Source organism: Python bivittatus, unplaced genomic scaffold (assembly GCF_059951505.1).
Source record: "Python bivittatus isolate LINGU-HERP-01145 unplaced genomic scaffold, Pbiv_v1 ctg000480_np1212, whole genome shotgun sequence".
NCBI classification, from domain to species: Eukaryota; Metazoa; Chordata; class Lepidosauria; order Squamata; family Pythonidae; genus Python; species Python bivittatus.
The window spans coordinates 22,216,990-22,231,076 of NW_028277075.1; the positions used below are offsets into that span (position 1 = coordinate 22,216,990).

The 14,087-nt window shown below is 37.6% G+C and overlaps 1 protein-coding gene across 1 annotated transcript in view; it reads left to right on the forward strand.

The window, feature by feature from the left end:
• Nucleotides 1-14,087, forward strand: part of RYR3 (ryanodine receptor 3) — a 256,028-nt gene that overhangs the window by 148,359 nt on the left and 93,582 nt on the right. Inside the window, exons 55-59 of the mRNA XM_088145058.1 lie at nucleotides 1,897-1,959; nucleotides 6,816-6,891; nucleotides 7,025-7,148; nucleotides 10,299-10,414; nucleotides 11,889-11,956. Of these exons, the coding sequence (XP_088001184.1) occupies nucleotides 1,897-1,959; nucleotides 6,816-6,891; nucleotides 7,025-7,148; nucleotides 10,299-10,414; nucleotides 11,889-11,956 (447 nt within the window). The remainder of the gene's footprint in view (nucleotides 1-1,896; nucleotides 1,960-6,815; nucleotides 6,892-7,024; nucleotides 7,149-10,298; nucleotides 10,415-11,888; nucleotides 11,957-14,087) is intronic.

The following is a 14,087-nucleotide window of genomic DNA, read 5'->3' on the forward strand; positions in this document are numbered from 1 at the left end:
TGATTGTCATTTGAGTCATTGTCCATGCTTCTACACAATACAGAAGAACTGGCAAGGAATTCCGGGGGAGGCATGGTGAACAGAAGACGTCTCTGCGAAAGCGGAGCCGACGACCGTGGCAAAGACCAAAGAACCGGTGAGTAGACCGGTTCTTTGGAAACTCTCCACATAAGGAGAGGACAGGAGATCACCCACATGTGCTCTGGATGGCTGTTCCCCACAAGGAGACCACAGGACAGCAGTTTTCTGCAGGTTTGAGTGCCGGGAAACAAAGGGATCAGCCATCTTGCTCGCAACTGCGGTACAGCCTTTTAAAGGACACTAAGTTTGCAAGCCTCACTTCCTAATCACTTTCAGAAATTGCCTGTTAACCATCTTAAAGCTATTAGAGACCTTTGGAATGACAAGTTTGAAAAATTACTGGGTGAGTTTGGCTTCAACAATTTTGGAATTAACTATAAAAAGTAAATAGCTTCTTGTGGGAACCAGAATGATTTTGGCTATCTTGGTTCATAACAAAGATAAGCGACTTTATGATTTTAGAAACTGGACACTAGAGGGGATTAAAGATTCTGAATAGAAGGGGGGGGGGGGAAGCCTGTTTTTGGTACTGGTTAACTGGGATTACAAAATGACACAAAATGTCAAAACATTGGAAATATTAAAGGAGATTTTTGAAGAAAGGAGCCAGAAATTAGTAGCTACAATATCAACAGTGTCAGTAATGATGTCTGCTTCTGTGGATAGATTATGTCCAAAAGATGTTAATGAGCCATGACAGATGTGGATCAAATTTTGTCTGACAAGACAGAGAAAGTACCAAAAGTGGAACTACAAATGACAGCCCAAGAGAATGAATTGGAAAAGGACGCTTTACTGGACATACAAAAGAAACTGGCTGAAGTTTTAAAAATTGAAAGGGAAATACAAACGATAAACCAAGAGGATGACCTGGAAAATGCTTTTTCAATTGGATCTACAAAAGAAGCTTGTTAAACCCTTGAAGAAGTCTGTGTGATGGAATAAAGAAGAATTGAAGAGAAATCAAATCCTACAACAATATTTGATTGCAGATTAAGACTGTTAGAAGTAAAAGGAAGGAATATAAATTTGGCTTATTTGATCGAGGTTAAAATGGGACATTTTTTGCAAACTTCTGGCAATCTTTTACAGACTTTTTGCTGACACCAGCATTCAAAAGTTGATGTTTATGGATTTACTTATAGATAAGGGATGGGATATGGGATGAAGAGATATCTGTTTGTAACCTTATAGGGATGGAAGAGTTACTAAATTTGTCTATACTTGTCGTAATGAAGGTTGGAAGTCACTTCTTTATATATTTTTCTTTTTCTTTACCATTTTATTTCTTTTTCTTTTTCTTTTTGCACTTTTTATTCTTTCTTACTATTCTTTTTTCTTTCTTTAAGTTTAGTTTGTATTAGTTGTTACTACTGTAATCAAAATCCTTAAAAAATTATGTGCAGAAGAACTGGCAAGACATAACAGCATGCAATCTGCCAATGAAGTTCCAGTCTTAAGTCCTGGCAGCTAACAAGTTTACTTATTTTTTTAAAGCTAGTCTCCACTGCTCAAACCTGCTCCTTATTTCAATATGTATCTTGTCACTCAAATCATTATCATGTTTTGCCAAAGAACCTAGAAGGACATTGAACTATATAGCATGTAGTGTATGGAAACCGCTAAGGTGATGAAGTCCAAAACTCCTGTCATTGTCTGAAACATAATAAAGAGTAAGAACATTTCTTATTACTTTATTGTTTAAGATGAAATACAAAACTGTACATTCTAAGTGTCTTCCAGTTGCTATAATTCAACATGAAAGCCATCTCAAGAATGAACAGTAATGGGCAATTTGTATTCTTTTGACAACAGGGGAATAACTACAGCCCAGCACCACTTGACCTTTCAAATGTTGTACTCTCCAGAGAACTCCAGGTTTGTCTTAAATTGTTCAGAGAAATGGGATATAGTGAAAAAAGGGGGGGGGGGAAACCAAAGTTGCCCATGTTTAATTATAATTGATATAATTATAATTAATTACAATATAACTGTATTCTCATATAATAAAAGGGGCATGGGAACTATGTGTGATGGAATGGTTTGGTGAAGTCCACGCTCGGGGAGATAAGCATTTCCTTAGCCCCCAGAAAGAGCGTGGGAAGGTGAAGAGGATGAGACTGGCACCACCCTAAGGAATTCGTAGTGTTTGCTTACTGGCTTGGGAAGTTTAGATTAGGTCTGGCAAGATTGATGTCAGGTTCAGCCCAAAGAACTCCACGAGACAGTACAGATACAGTTCTATTGCATTTATTAGCTTTCACCTTCCAGACAGAATCTTCCCAGACTGAATCTAAACTTCCCAAGACAGCAAGCACTGCGAATTCCTTAGGGTGGTGCCAGTCTCATCCTCTTCACTTTCCCATGCTCTTTCTGGGGGCTAAGGAAATGCTTATCTCCCCGAGCGTGGCCTTCACCAAACCATTCCATCACACTATGGTACTGCTCTTTCTTGTGGAACAATTTTGCAGTTCCTTCCTTTCATGAAGGAAAATACAGGCAAGACAATATAGATAGTGAAGAAGCTTCACTGCTGTTAAAATCAAGTGGGGATGGACATTCTGAATGTAGATAGAGTGTTAAAATGCTTCAATAGGAAATGTTTTTAAAAATGCAGAAAAGGAACAATATCTTGAAAAGTATAAAGGAAGTATAAACTATAAAGAAACAGTGGGTGATACAGAGTATGTATAGATAATGTCCTGAGAAAATATGGGGCTAGGAAAAGGTCAGCCTGAGGCAAAATGCACATGGACATAAAGGAGAAATTATTTCAAATTTGCAAGATTGATGTTAGCTCTTCAAGGTAGTCCAGACAAAAGCCCAACAATGAACACTTGCTCTATCTTTATTGTAAGGTTATGTTAACAGAATTTTGCAAGTCTGAAAGCATTTCTCCCCTCCTTTCCTTTTACTCTCTGGAGGCTTCCTTCTGAAACACTTCCCACGCCCCTCTCCTTCTGTGGACTGGGATACCTTTTACATGCCGGTTGTCCAGTCTGTGGCTCTTCTTCCTGTCTCTCAAGGTCATTCGCACATACCGTTACAGTGGCCTCCTCCCTTGCACATTCCTTTCTCAGCAGCTGCTACAGGCCAAAAGAAAGTATAATGTTTTTAAAAAGGAATATTGGGCTATCAAAAAAGCTCTTCAGTATTGGTGTCATTCCTCAAAGGTATTTAGTACCTTGTAGAAATTTAAATGGAGAGAAAAAGTCTGAAACACAGTCTACTTACAAGTTTATACTGTGTCAGGTCAGGGCATATGTTTTCCCTCTAATTTTAACTTAAATAACTCTTATATTCAAAGCTTTAAGAACAAACAGAATGATGCTTTATTACATAAGCTACTGTATGTTTTTACCTTAAAATCTTCTCCTAAACCTTATTCTCTTCCTTGAAAAATTTGACCTACTCCTCTGAAGCTGAGCAAAAGCAGGATCCATATGTTCAGGTTCAAATAGATTATGGTTTGCATTATCCTCCCACTTTTTTCTAGGAGAACATGAGAATGATGGTTATATGTCCATTCTTCCTTGAGGAAAGAAGTGATGCAACTCTCACAACTACCAGTCAGTTGGGCATTTTGAAGTATTTAAAACTGTCCATTTCCTTTTACATAATTTTTGGTGTCCTTATGTTACAGCAGACATCAAGAATTGTTTCTTTACACCATGCTTGTAACTGTGCAAAGTCTTAGACTGGCAAACATTTTTGCATGTTATATTCTCTCCCCTCCACACAGAGGCCTTGGGATAATTTACTTGAAGTTTATAAATGACCTACCATGTATCAAAGGTGTGGACCTCATTCTGGTGGTAGCTGATCTGATCACTTATTCCTTCCTTCCCTCCACCCCAAAACATCTCCTTTGTTCATCCAACAAGTTTTCTGGAAGTATAGCTTACCCAATCATCTGATTTCTGATGGAGGCACCAATTCATGGCACTTTTTTGAAAAAGCCCCATTTCAATTACTGGTTGTGAAATTCTGCCTTTCCTCTGGTCATCATGCAGAGATGAATGTAGAAACTGAGAGAACAAATGACTCCTCAGAGCAATGCCTTCATTACTATGTGCCAGCAAAACAATTGGCCTGAACTTTTACTTGTGGCCAAGTTATCTTATAATGACTCAGTTCATGTCTCCAGTCTGAACTGTCATCATTTCAGGCTCCCAAATGTGGTTGCTACCAGTGCTTGCTGCCAAATTCCTCCTGGCTCTCCCCTGTTCCAGAGATTTCCCATTTTCTCCAGAAACTCCAAGACGCTCAGAGCCTCCTTAAGGATCACCTAGATTACATTAAGATCTCCTACAAGCATTCTGCTGACCATCATCATCAGGAATCCTATAATTCTACCAGATTTCTCCCCTCCATACAACCCTATGCTGCCCAACTCCCAGCAACTCAATATTACAAAATCAATCTTGTGGCATTTTGTCTGTAGCTTCCAGTTACACTGAGAAAGCACTCAATTTTCTACAATTCTTCCTGATACTGGAATGCCCTTGTTCCTGGAATGCCTTTCTGCCCACCCACGCCCATCTCACTGGGGAAGTGGAGAAGGGATTTGAGTTAAAGTATATTTTGGACTCTTAGCTCAGGCAGGGCAGGTTTAAATATTTGACTCATTAGAAGGGCTACCTGTACCCAGAATGTTTGAGGGAGATGACAGATAATACACATGTATCACCTCCTATATTCTCAATCCATCACACCTGGCTGGTAATGCCATACATTTTCTGCAGCTGCCAATAGTTCAGACACTGAGGGGAAGTGGGAGGACACTGTATGTCTGCTGAGAAATATAAAGATAGGAAGACTTGAATCTGTAAGAAGAGTTCTGAAATTGGGGAAATTCCTGACAAAGTAGAAATAGAAGAATTGTGGCCCTTTCTGTTGCCTTGAATGAAGAAGGGAGATTCCTGAACTGTTGAGTGAAGAAGTAGACATTTCTAAAATGTGAGGCATTCCTAATGAAGTAGAAGAAGAAAGAACTATGCGCTTTCCTGCTGTCATGAGTGGGGAGAAGAGAGGGAGAGAGACTTGAAAGGGTGAAATCTTCCACTTTTGGCCGGAGTGGAGCTAGTGATAGAAGAAGGGAGACACCCCCTTTCAGCTGCTGGAGCCAGAAGGGAAAAAGAAGCAAACCTCCAACACTTCCAGACTCTTGAGAGGTAGATGGAGCATAGAAAGGAGGATGGGTTAAGAGAGAAACCAGTGACTATCAGGCACTGGTAGTGGCTGTCAGGTAAATAGACAAGATACAGATGGCTTTTTTTCTAGATCACCTTAGAGACCTTTCCCAAGTCTAGCCTTGGGAAAGCAGTGTAGTGTCAGAGGTTATTTGATTTACTGCCCAAAGCTGACTGGGGAGCCTGGCAGATAACTCATTGATACATATCCACTATGAACCCCAAAATGTTTGCTGGCTAGTTACAGACCGCTCAGATCCCTTTCAGTGTATATGTGAAATTGGGAGTATGCATCACTTACATTTATTTAAATTGAACTGCCACTTTAAAGAGTTCCTTTGGGAGCTATTTACAGTGACTTTTGTATTCACCACCAGTGAATAGATTGGTATCACCTATAACTGAGCCAGTTGATTGCTTAGCTATAAACCAAGATAATTTAGGAACAAATTTCAAAGCATTGATTCCAGCACAGATCTTTGAGGGACTCCACTTCTCACTTTCCTCCATTGAGAAAATTGCCCATTTATTTCTACCCTTTGCTTTCTGTTTTTAACCAAGTAATGATCCTCTAAGCCTGTGATTGCTAAGTTTTCTCAAGAGTTTGATGATATCTGACCTACATTCCATGTCCTGTGTGAAAAAAAGGAAATCCTCATTGTTATAGCAGATGTGGGTTTCTTAGCTCTCTTCCAGCAGTATAGAACATGGAAAAGCAATATGGAAAAGAGTTCTCCCCAGGCAGATATTTTCACTGATGTGCCTCCTTTCTCTACATAATACTTATAATCAGTTACTGTATTTTTCCATCTATAAGATGATACTTTTTTCTAAAAACATTACTCTAAAAATTGAAGGTGTCTTATGCAAGGAAGTAAGCCGAGGAGAGAACCGTGCAGTTGTGAAACTGCCCATACTTTGTCTCTGCAAACAGGCTTCCTCCAATCACGAGCCTCCAATCATGAGTGAAACTGCCCATACTTTGTCTCTGCAAACAGGCTTCCTCCAATCACGAGCCTTATATAACTGACATCAGCTGATGCTGAACAAACCAATTGGAACACATCCCGTTGGAGGTGGAGAGCGTGTAGGCAGTGCGCAGATGCGACAGGGACCGGTAACGTCAGAGCATTCTGAGCCCACAATGATGTTGGAAAATAAAAAAATAAATAAGCGAATGTCTTACTCTGCAAAATTCAAACTGAATGTAATCACTTATGCAAAAGAGCATGGAAATAGAGCTGCAGAGAGACAGTTTGGACCTCCTCCCACTGAGTGTATCATGTAAATGTTACCTAATTACTAAATAAAAATGTGTTCTGCTTTATCTTTAAAATATTGATTTCTTACTTTTGGGTTGGAAAAGTGGGGGTCGTCTTATCCATGGGGGCCTCTTATTATCGGAAAAATACGGTATGTTAATGACATACATCATTACAGCAAATGTTGTAATATATATTTCTATGCAATTATACTATCCGTGGCTTAGTACATGTTTATTCTGATTTTAAATTATTCTTTCTTGATTTCTTGGTGATATAGGGAATGGTAGAAGTAGTTGCCGAAAACTATCATAACATTTGGGCTAAAAAGAAGAAAATTGAATTGGAAAATAAAGGTAAGAATGGAATGTTCTGACATTTGATATAGGAATATATGAAAATACCAAAGACATTATAATAATTGTCTGTGAACATTTTGAAATTTTTGCTGTTGCAGTAAGTATTACTAATGCTCTGATTTTACTATAGGGGGAGGTAGTCATCCTTTGTTGGTACCTTATGACACTTTGACAGCCAAAGAGAAGGCTCGAGATAGGGAGAAAGCACAAGAACTATTCAAATTTCTTCTTGTAAATGGCATTGCCATATCTAGGTAAGTTATGCATCACATACAAATAAGCTTTTCTGGACAAACATTTTGTTCTGTGTGGTTTTAGCAAAATCGCAAGCATCTTTAATGAAATAAGGGGCAGTTTTATATGCACAACATACAGGTGGTCCTCTCTTAATGACCACTCATTCAGTGACCATTCAAATTTATGACAGACCAAATGAGTGGTCATTATGACTAGTCCTCATACTTACATCAGTCACAGCAGCCCTGCATTCACGTGACAGCAATTCAGGCATTTGGTGCCCAGCTTGCAATTATGACATTGCACTGTCTCACGGTCATGAGATTGCCATTCTGCAACTTTCTTTGCTGGCTTCCTACAAACAAAGTCAATGGAGAATTTGGCAGGAGGTCACAAATGGCAACCACATGATGTCCTTACTGAACATCATGTGGTTGCCATTTGTGACCTCCTGCCACCTTAACAACCTGCAGTGGTTCACTTAATGATGGCAGCCGGAAGTGCCAGCATTTCCATTGCTAAGTGGTACAGTCACATGATGTCATGCTTTATGACTTGTTGCATAGCAATGGAAATTCCAGTCCCAATTACTGTAGTTAAGTGAGGGCAACCTGTATAGCAATGTTCATTGTAAATTATTTTGTCAAATATGTTTAATCCTATGGAAAGATTTGGCATTAACCACATTGGAGGAATGGTTGGTAAAGATGACAGAACTTGTTGAGATGGCCAGATTGACTTCTTTGATCAGAGAAAAGACAATTATCTATGTTTATTGCTGACTGGAAACCCCTTATGGACTTTTTGTGTAAAACATAAAAAAATGAACTTATGATTTATGGTTTTGATTATTGGACAGGATAGATTATAGAAAGAAAAGAATCATGTTGTAACCTTAGAGTAAGAGATAAATTTATAATTGTACTTATAACTGCTGTAAAGATCGGAAGCTACTTCTTTGTATCTTTTTTCTTTCCTTTCTATTTTTCTTTTACTTTTTTTCCTTTCTTGCACTTTTAGCTTTCTTTCTGATTTCTTTTTCTCTTCTTACTTTATATTAATTTGTATTGGTTTTTATCTTTTTAAAACTTTTAATAAAATTATATGTATAAAAATATGTTCAATCCTGTTAAAACAAATATTTTAAATATTAGTTATATTAAATTAAACTTCTCCATTACAAACATTGGCTTGCTGAAGTCAATTTATTTTTAATTAATTCCTTTTTTTAAAGAAAAATCTAGAGTGTCATAAATAGTATAAACAGGTAGACAGGCTATGCAAGAGAGACAGGCTCTTTTCCCTTATGGATGCATCAGTAGGTTTCCACCACTACTTAGGACCTCTTACCTTCAAAAGAAAATGTTACCCCACCCCATCCTAAGGGACTCCACAGGAAATTGATAGAAGAGATTATCATTACTGGTCACTTTTAAATAAAAATAAATGGAACAGCAAGATGCTAGCCACACAAATATTATACTGGTATTATCCTAGAAGCAAATGTTATGGTTTTAGAGATGTTCCTCCCTTCAGAATATGCTGATAGCTCTGGAAACTCACTTCCCTAATACTACTATTAAATAATATTGGACAATAAAACAAATCGGTGAAAAAGTTGTAAATGTCACTTGCAAATCTGGAAATGGATGTTAATTGCCAAAATTAAAAGTAGAGACTATGAGTCTTTAAAAGAAATGTTTGGTAGAGGTTGTCTCATATTTCTCTTTATACAGTAGGCAGAGCTAGTCAAAGAAATTTTGTTTTTTGAAGCAGAGTAGCAAATGGCCTATCTCACCCAAGTCAGAATGCACAGTATCCAACAATCTATTTTGACATATGAGGCTGAGTAAAAATATATTACTAACAAATGAAGTAACAGTACACTGTCCTGTCATTACTTCTAAAATCTGCTGCTTTGAGGCAAGCTCCTAATTACGCCTAATGAAGGGTCAGCTCTGATAGAAATTCTACTTGAAATATTGTAGTAGGACTATCTTTGATTTTCCACCAAAACTCACATTCACAAGATACAGCGCAAAGTAAATAGTCCATTTTCACAAAATGTATGGCCTTCCAGTTGAGATTAACTCTACCCTATGTATAGTTAGATACAGTTTTTCTTTATTTTTTCCCCATACTGCAAATCCAGGTTTTCCATAGAAACATGCCCCATTTGTGGCATCAGTCAAGGTCCAAATGTTTCTAACTGCTTTTTACTCATGGAGGGTAGACATCTTTTGACATCAGGCACCAATAGAAGTCGTTTTCAAAGGCTCTGAGAAAATTGTTTTCCCCTCTTTTCCAAGTTCCTCTGTAGCTGAACACAGTCTTGCTGTTTCATGTCTGTTTTTCATGGAGTTAATTCAATGAGGTATTTCCTTTCTATTAGGAGGGGCCACAATCCCAGGACTGAAGAGTGCTCAAATGACAGATGGGAGGGGCATCAAAGACAATCATTGTTTGGTTGGGTTGGAGGGCATGAAGGGCAATCAGGTTGGTTGATTGGTGAAATTAGGAAACAGTCTTTATTACTTCTCCTAGCATCTGATGGAACTGCATGGTATAGTCACTGGGTCAGTGCAGCATTTCAGAAATAATTTGGAAAAAGTGATTCAGAATGCAGGGGAGTGTGAACATAGCATCTACCTACGACTCATTTGAGCAAGTGCATAGCCTTTGTAACCATGCAAGATATGGACAGTCTTGATAATTTTTTGACCATGATATAAAGAGAATAGAGGTATATTCTTAAAAAAGATACAAACTGGAATATTATTTTCACATTACCCTCAGCCTGTTAATGAGATTGTATTGGAAATCTTAATCTGTAATTGTAAAATACATGCATTTTAGTTCCACTATGGTTATTTTTGCTGTCTTTGACAATCAGAATCAAATTTTAATGAAAAAATACATTAATACCAATCTTACTCTGGTTGGCCAGTAAAATATATGCTCCAAACAATCTTGTAACATCTGATTTAAGGAGGTGAATGATAAATAAATGCTATATTAGATCATTTGAACTTTTAACATAGTTTTTAATAAACTAGTTTGGCTTAAAGTGATAAAAACTTAAGTTGTTATAAGCATGATATTTCAAACCTTTTGGTGCTGCTTGCTAGATTTTTTTAAAACTATAGGTTAAATTTTTGTTTCACTAGAGGCTTAAATGATATGGAATTGGATGCTTCATCAATGGAAAAGAGGTTTGCTTATAAATTTCTCAAAAAGATCCTTAAATATATTGACTCAGCTCAAGAATTCATTGCACATTTAGGTAAGTTTCCTTAATGATTTTAAAAGCTAGTAATGAAAAAGACAGCTATTGTTGCACTATTGCTTACATTAAGTATTTTTACTAGCATTACATTCATGACTGATGTTGTACTATTCAATATTCCTTATTCATTTCCTCATGAAGAAATGTGAGTTAAAGAGGGCTTAGATCCTCTTACAAACAGAAGGTGTAGAAGAGGTGAAGGTCTGGCCAGTTTCTACATTCAGAATTGAAACCAACTCTACGTCCTCTTCCCCTAGTTCTCGCCGCCTCAGGATACATTTCTGTGATCAAGAGACAAGATGACAAACTTGCTATGAACATGGTCTTTGAAAAATTATGTCCCAGTATTTCTTCTTCAAAGAGGAAATGGGACTATTATTCCTGGCCACATGAAGCTTTCACCTTAATAGGAATGGTACATTGTACCAAATAGGAGCATAAATCTCGTGAAGAACCTGGCTCCATGTTATATTGTATAATACTTCATCTTGCTTGCTCCTTCAGCTCCTTCAACTGTATGCCGTACAGTTAAAAAGATAATTACATAATATCGGTATAAGTATTTATTATTTATTTGTTAGATTTATATGCTGCTTTTTCTCCAGGAGCTCAAGGCAGCTTCAATGGGGGATATTTCTTCATTTTATTCTCTCAGCAACCACTTTGTGGAAATGAAAGAGAGAGAGAGAAAGAGAGTGACTGATCAAAATGAATTTCTATAATTGACCTTCCATAATTGAGGGTGTTTGCTTTGTTTGTTTGTTATATTTATATCACAATTTTCCTCCAGGAACTCAAGGCAATATCCTCTTTTCTCCTATTTTTTTCCCCCACAATAAATCCCTGTAGGGAAACTTGAGCTGAGAGATAGTGACCAGCCCAAAGTCACCTAGTAAGTCACCTTAGCTTTGGATGGGTTTGAACTAGGTCTCTGTGGTCATTATCCAACACATTAGACTCAATACAACACTGGATGTCTTAAATATTTTTGTTTACTAGATGAAATAAAGTTTTCATGGGGGAAAACAGCAATTAAAAAAAAACTTATTCCACACATAATTTTCTTAGTTTGATTTGCACTTATTTTCAACTCTTGAAAAATCCAAAACAGCTCTACAATCTTCAGCTGGTTCTTCCCCCTTTTCTCACTGAAGCTGAAAATAAATTTAACAGAATACAGAAGAAAGGTATGTCAAAAAGATATAGTAATGTCCTCTATAATGGCAAATTTCTTTTCAGAACAATGAGCTGGAGAATATGAATAGAACTTTCTTACACTGATTCAAGTTTGCATAAGATTGCAAGTAGCCTTAGCATTTACTACACTCAAGATGGAGATGATAGATAAATAGAACCATATGTTTATCCTTCCTGCAGAACAAGATGTTGCTGCTTCTGGAATTTCCAAGCTTTGAATACTGAGGTAATAATCCTGTCCAGTCTTATTTACCTTTACATTGTTTCTTCACAGAATCCATTGTTACCAGTGGAAAAACTGAGAAATCTCCACATGATCAAGAAATCAAATTCTTTGCCAAAGTGAGTAATATGTTATTTTAAAGAATCTTCTTTAATTCCAGCATTCTGATAATGTTGAGAGATATGCAGAGAATAGAACATCTGATTTCACTGTAGGTCATTAAATATTAAATACTGAGTATTAAATCAATAGGAAAGTTAATATAATGTTCCAAAATTATTGTATGGAGGTGCAAGTTCTGAAAATTAGTCTTTTACACAGAAATTGTAGTGATGAAATTGAAAGTCAAAGTATTTCATTTAAGCTGCAAGAGCTGTAGTAGTAATCCACAGAACCATAATTAATTTCACCAGTATTAATGATGACTAAATATTATTTGTTTTCAGTTTATTTTATTATCAGTATTTCTATACCTAGCTATATCTTACTATTGTCAGTATTTCTATGTAATTAATTCCCACAGTACCTAAAATGTAACAAACATAAATAAAAGTGATGTTGTGATGGAACTATGGACTGCTGTTGAGCGCAAATGATTTTGAGATCCATTATTCTAATGTACTTGATATGGATTGATTGTAGTGAGATGTCATACACTGAGTCCAAAATGCATAGGGTTTGTCCTGCCATAGTAGATAGTTGGTTTAACAGCCCGATAGCATACAGGGAGTGTAGAGTGCACTGTATTGAGGAGCTTTCAATTTTTGTGATTCACACATATGAATTCTACGTCAGCACAATTACTGCTCAGAATGTTCCAGAGCTCTAGTCTTTTGTTGGGTATCAGAAAATGGAGCCCCTTCCAACTCCCTCAATTCTCTTCTGACCAATTATGATGGAATGGAATTATGAAGGCCAAGCTCAGGGATATAAACATTTTCTTAGCTCACCAGAACCGCGTGGGAGGAACAAGAGGATGAGACTGGCACCTCCCTGAGGAATTCAGACTGTTGTGGCTGGAGGACTTTGGGAACTGGGGTTTTAGTCTGGGAAGAATCTTGCTAGAGGCTGTAGCTAATAAACATAGCTGGACTGAATTGGCATTGTCTCTCGGAGTTCCTTGGGCTAGGATTGATACCACTATAGCAATAATGGATGGAGCTGCTCTTCATCCAGGGTGGCCATTTCTGCTCTGGTTTGTTGAAACCCAGGAAATGCTGCTTCTGTGGGTGTAAGCTCCCATATTGTTGACTTCTCTGCTTCAGTGAGGGGCACATTGTGGATTCTTGTCTTTTCTGACAGGCCTATCTTTATCAGGCTTACTACAATTGCTCTCTTTTCCTTCAGGCATTAAATGCTGCTGTTATAGTAGCCTCAATAGCCAAGAAGGCCTTATTTCATATATCAGCCACTCCCACAGTCCCACTGTGTTTATCCCACAGTCCCACTGTGTTTTTGTCACATTCAACAGCGACAAAATGTAGCAAGTCCCACCACTGAGTCAGCCCCACTGACCTGAGCAGATCCATTAGTAGGGCATGTGATAGAAAGCTATGCTCATAAATAAAAGATCCTCAGAACCCAAGAATTTATTTATTTACTTACTTATTACTAAGGGTCTATGCTACTCCTATCAATACAACTCTGATTACACCCCTTCATACGGTATTAGGATTAAAAACCTACTAAACGTAACAACCAAATATAGGCCACATCAACCCAAGTCACTCATCCAAACCCATCACGTGGCACTACTACCTTGGAAGGAAACAATCAACAGTCCATTTTATCTCCATGGGCTTTCTAGAAAAACTAGGATTTCACAGGCTCCCAGAATGCTAGTAGGGGGCATATGGTCCTGATTTGTGGGAGTAGGCTGTTCCAAAAGAGGGGAACTATCGCTGAGAAGTCTTGCCCTTTCTGACAATGACAGTCCCTTGGCATATGGACCCATGGCAAGCCTCTCTTAAATCTCACTGAATGGGTAGATTTCACACAGAGTAGACAGTGTGGAAGGCACTCAGGTCTCAGGCTATAAACAGTCACAGAAAATAAGTTGATGGAAGTTTCATTATAAGCATCTACAGGGGGACCATCGAGGAGCAAATAGCATATGTAATGTAATGTAATGTAATGTAATGATATAATCATGTTAGAATCTTCCAGCACAAATACATAATTATGGCATTGTAATAATTATATCATTGCATATGTTTTGACATAATAGTTTACAGTGGACACCCTTGGGCT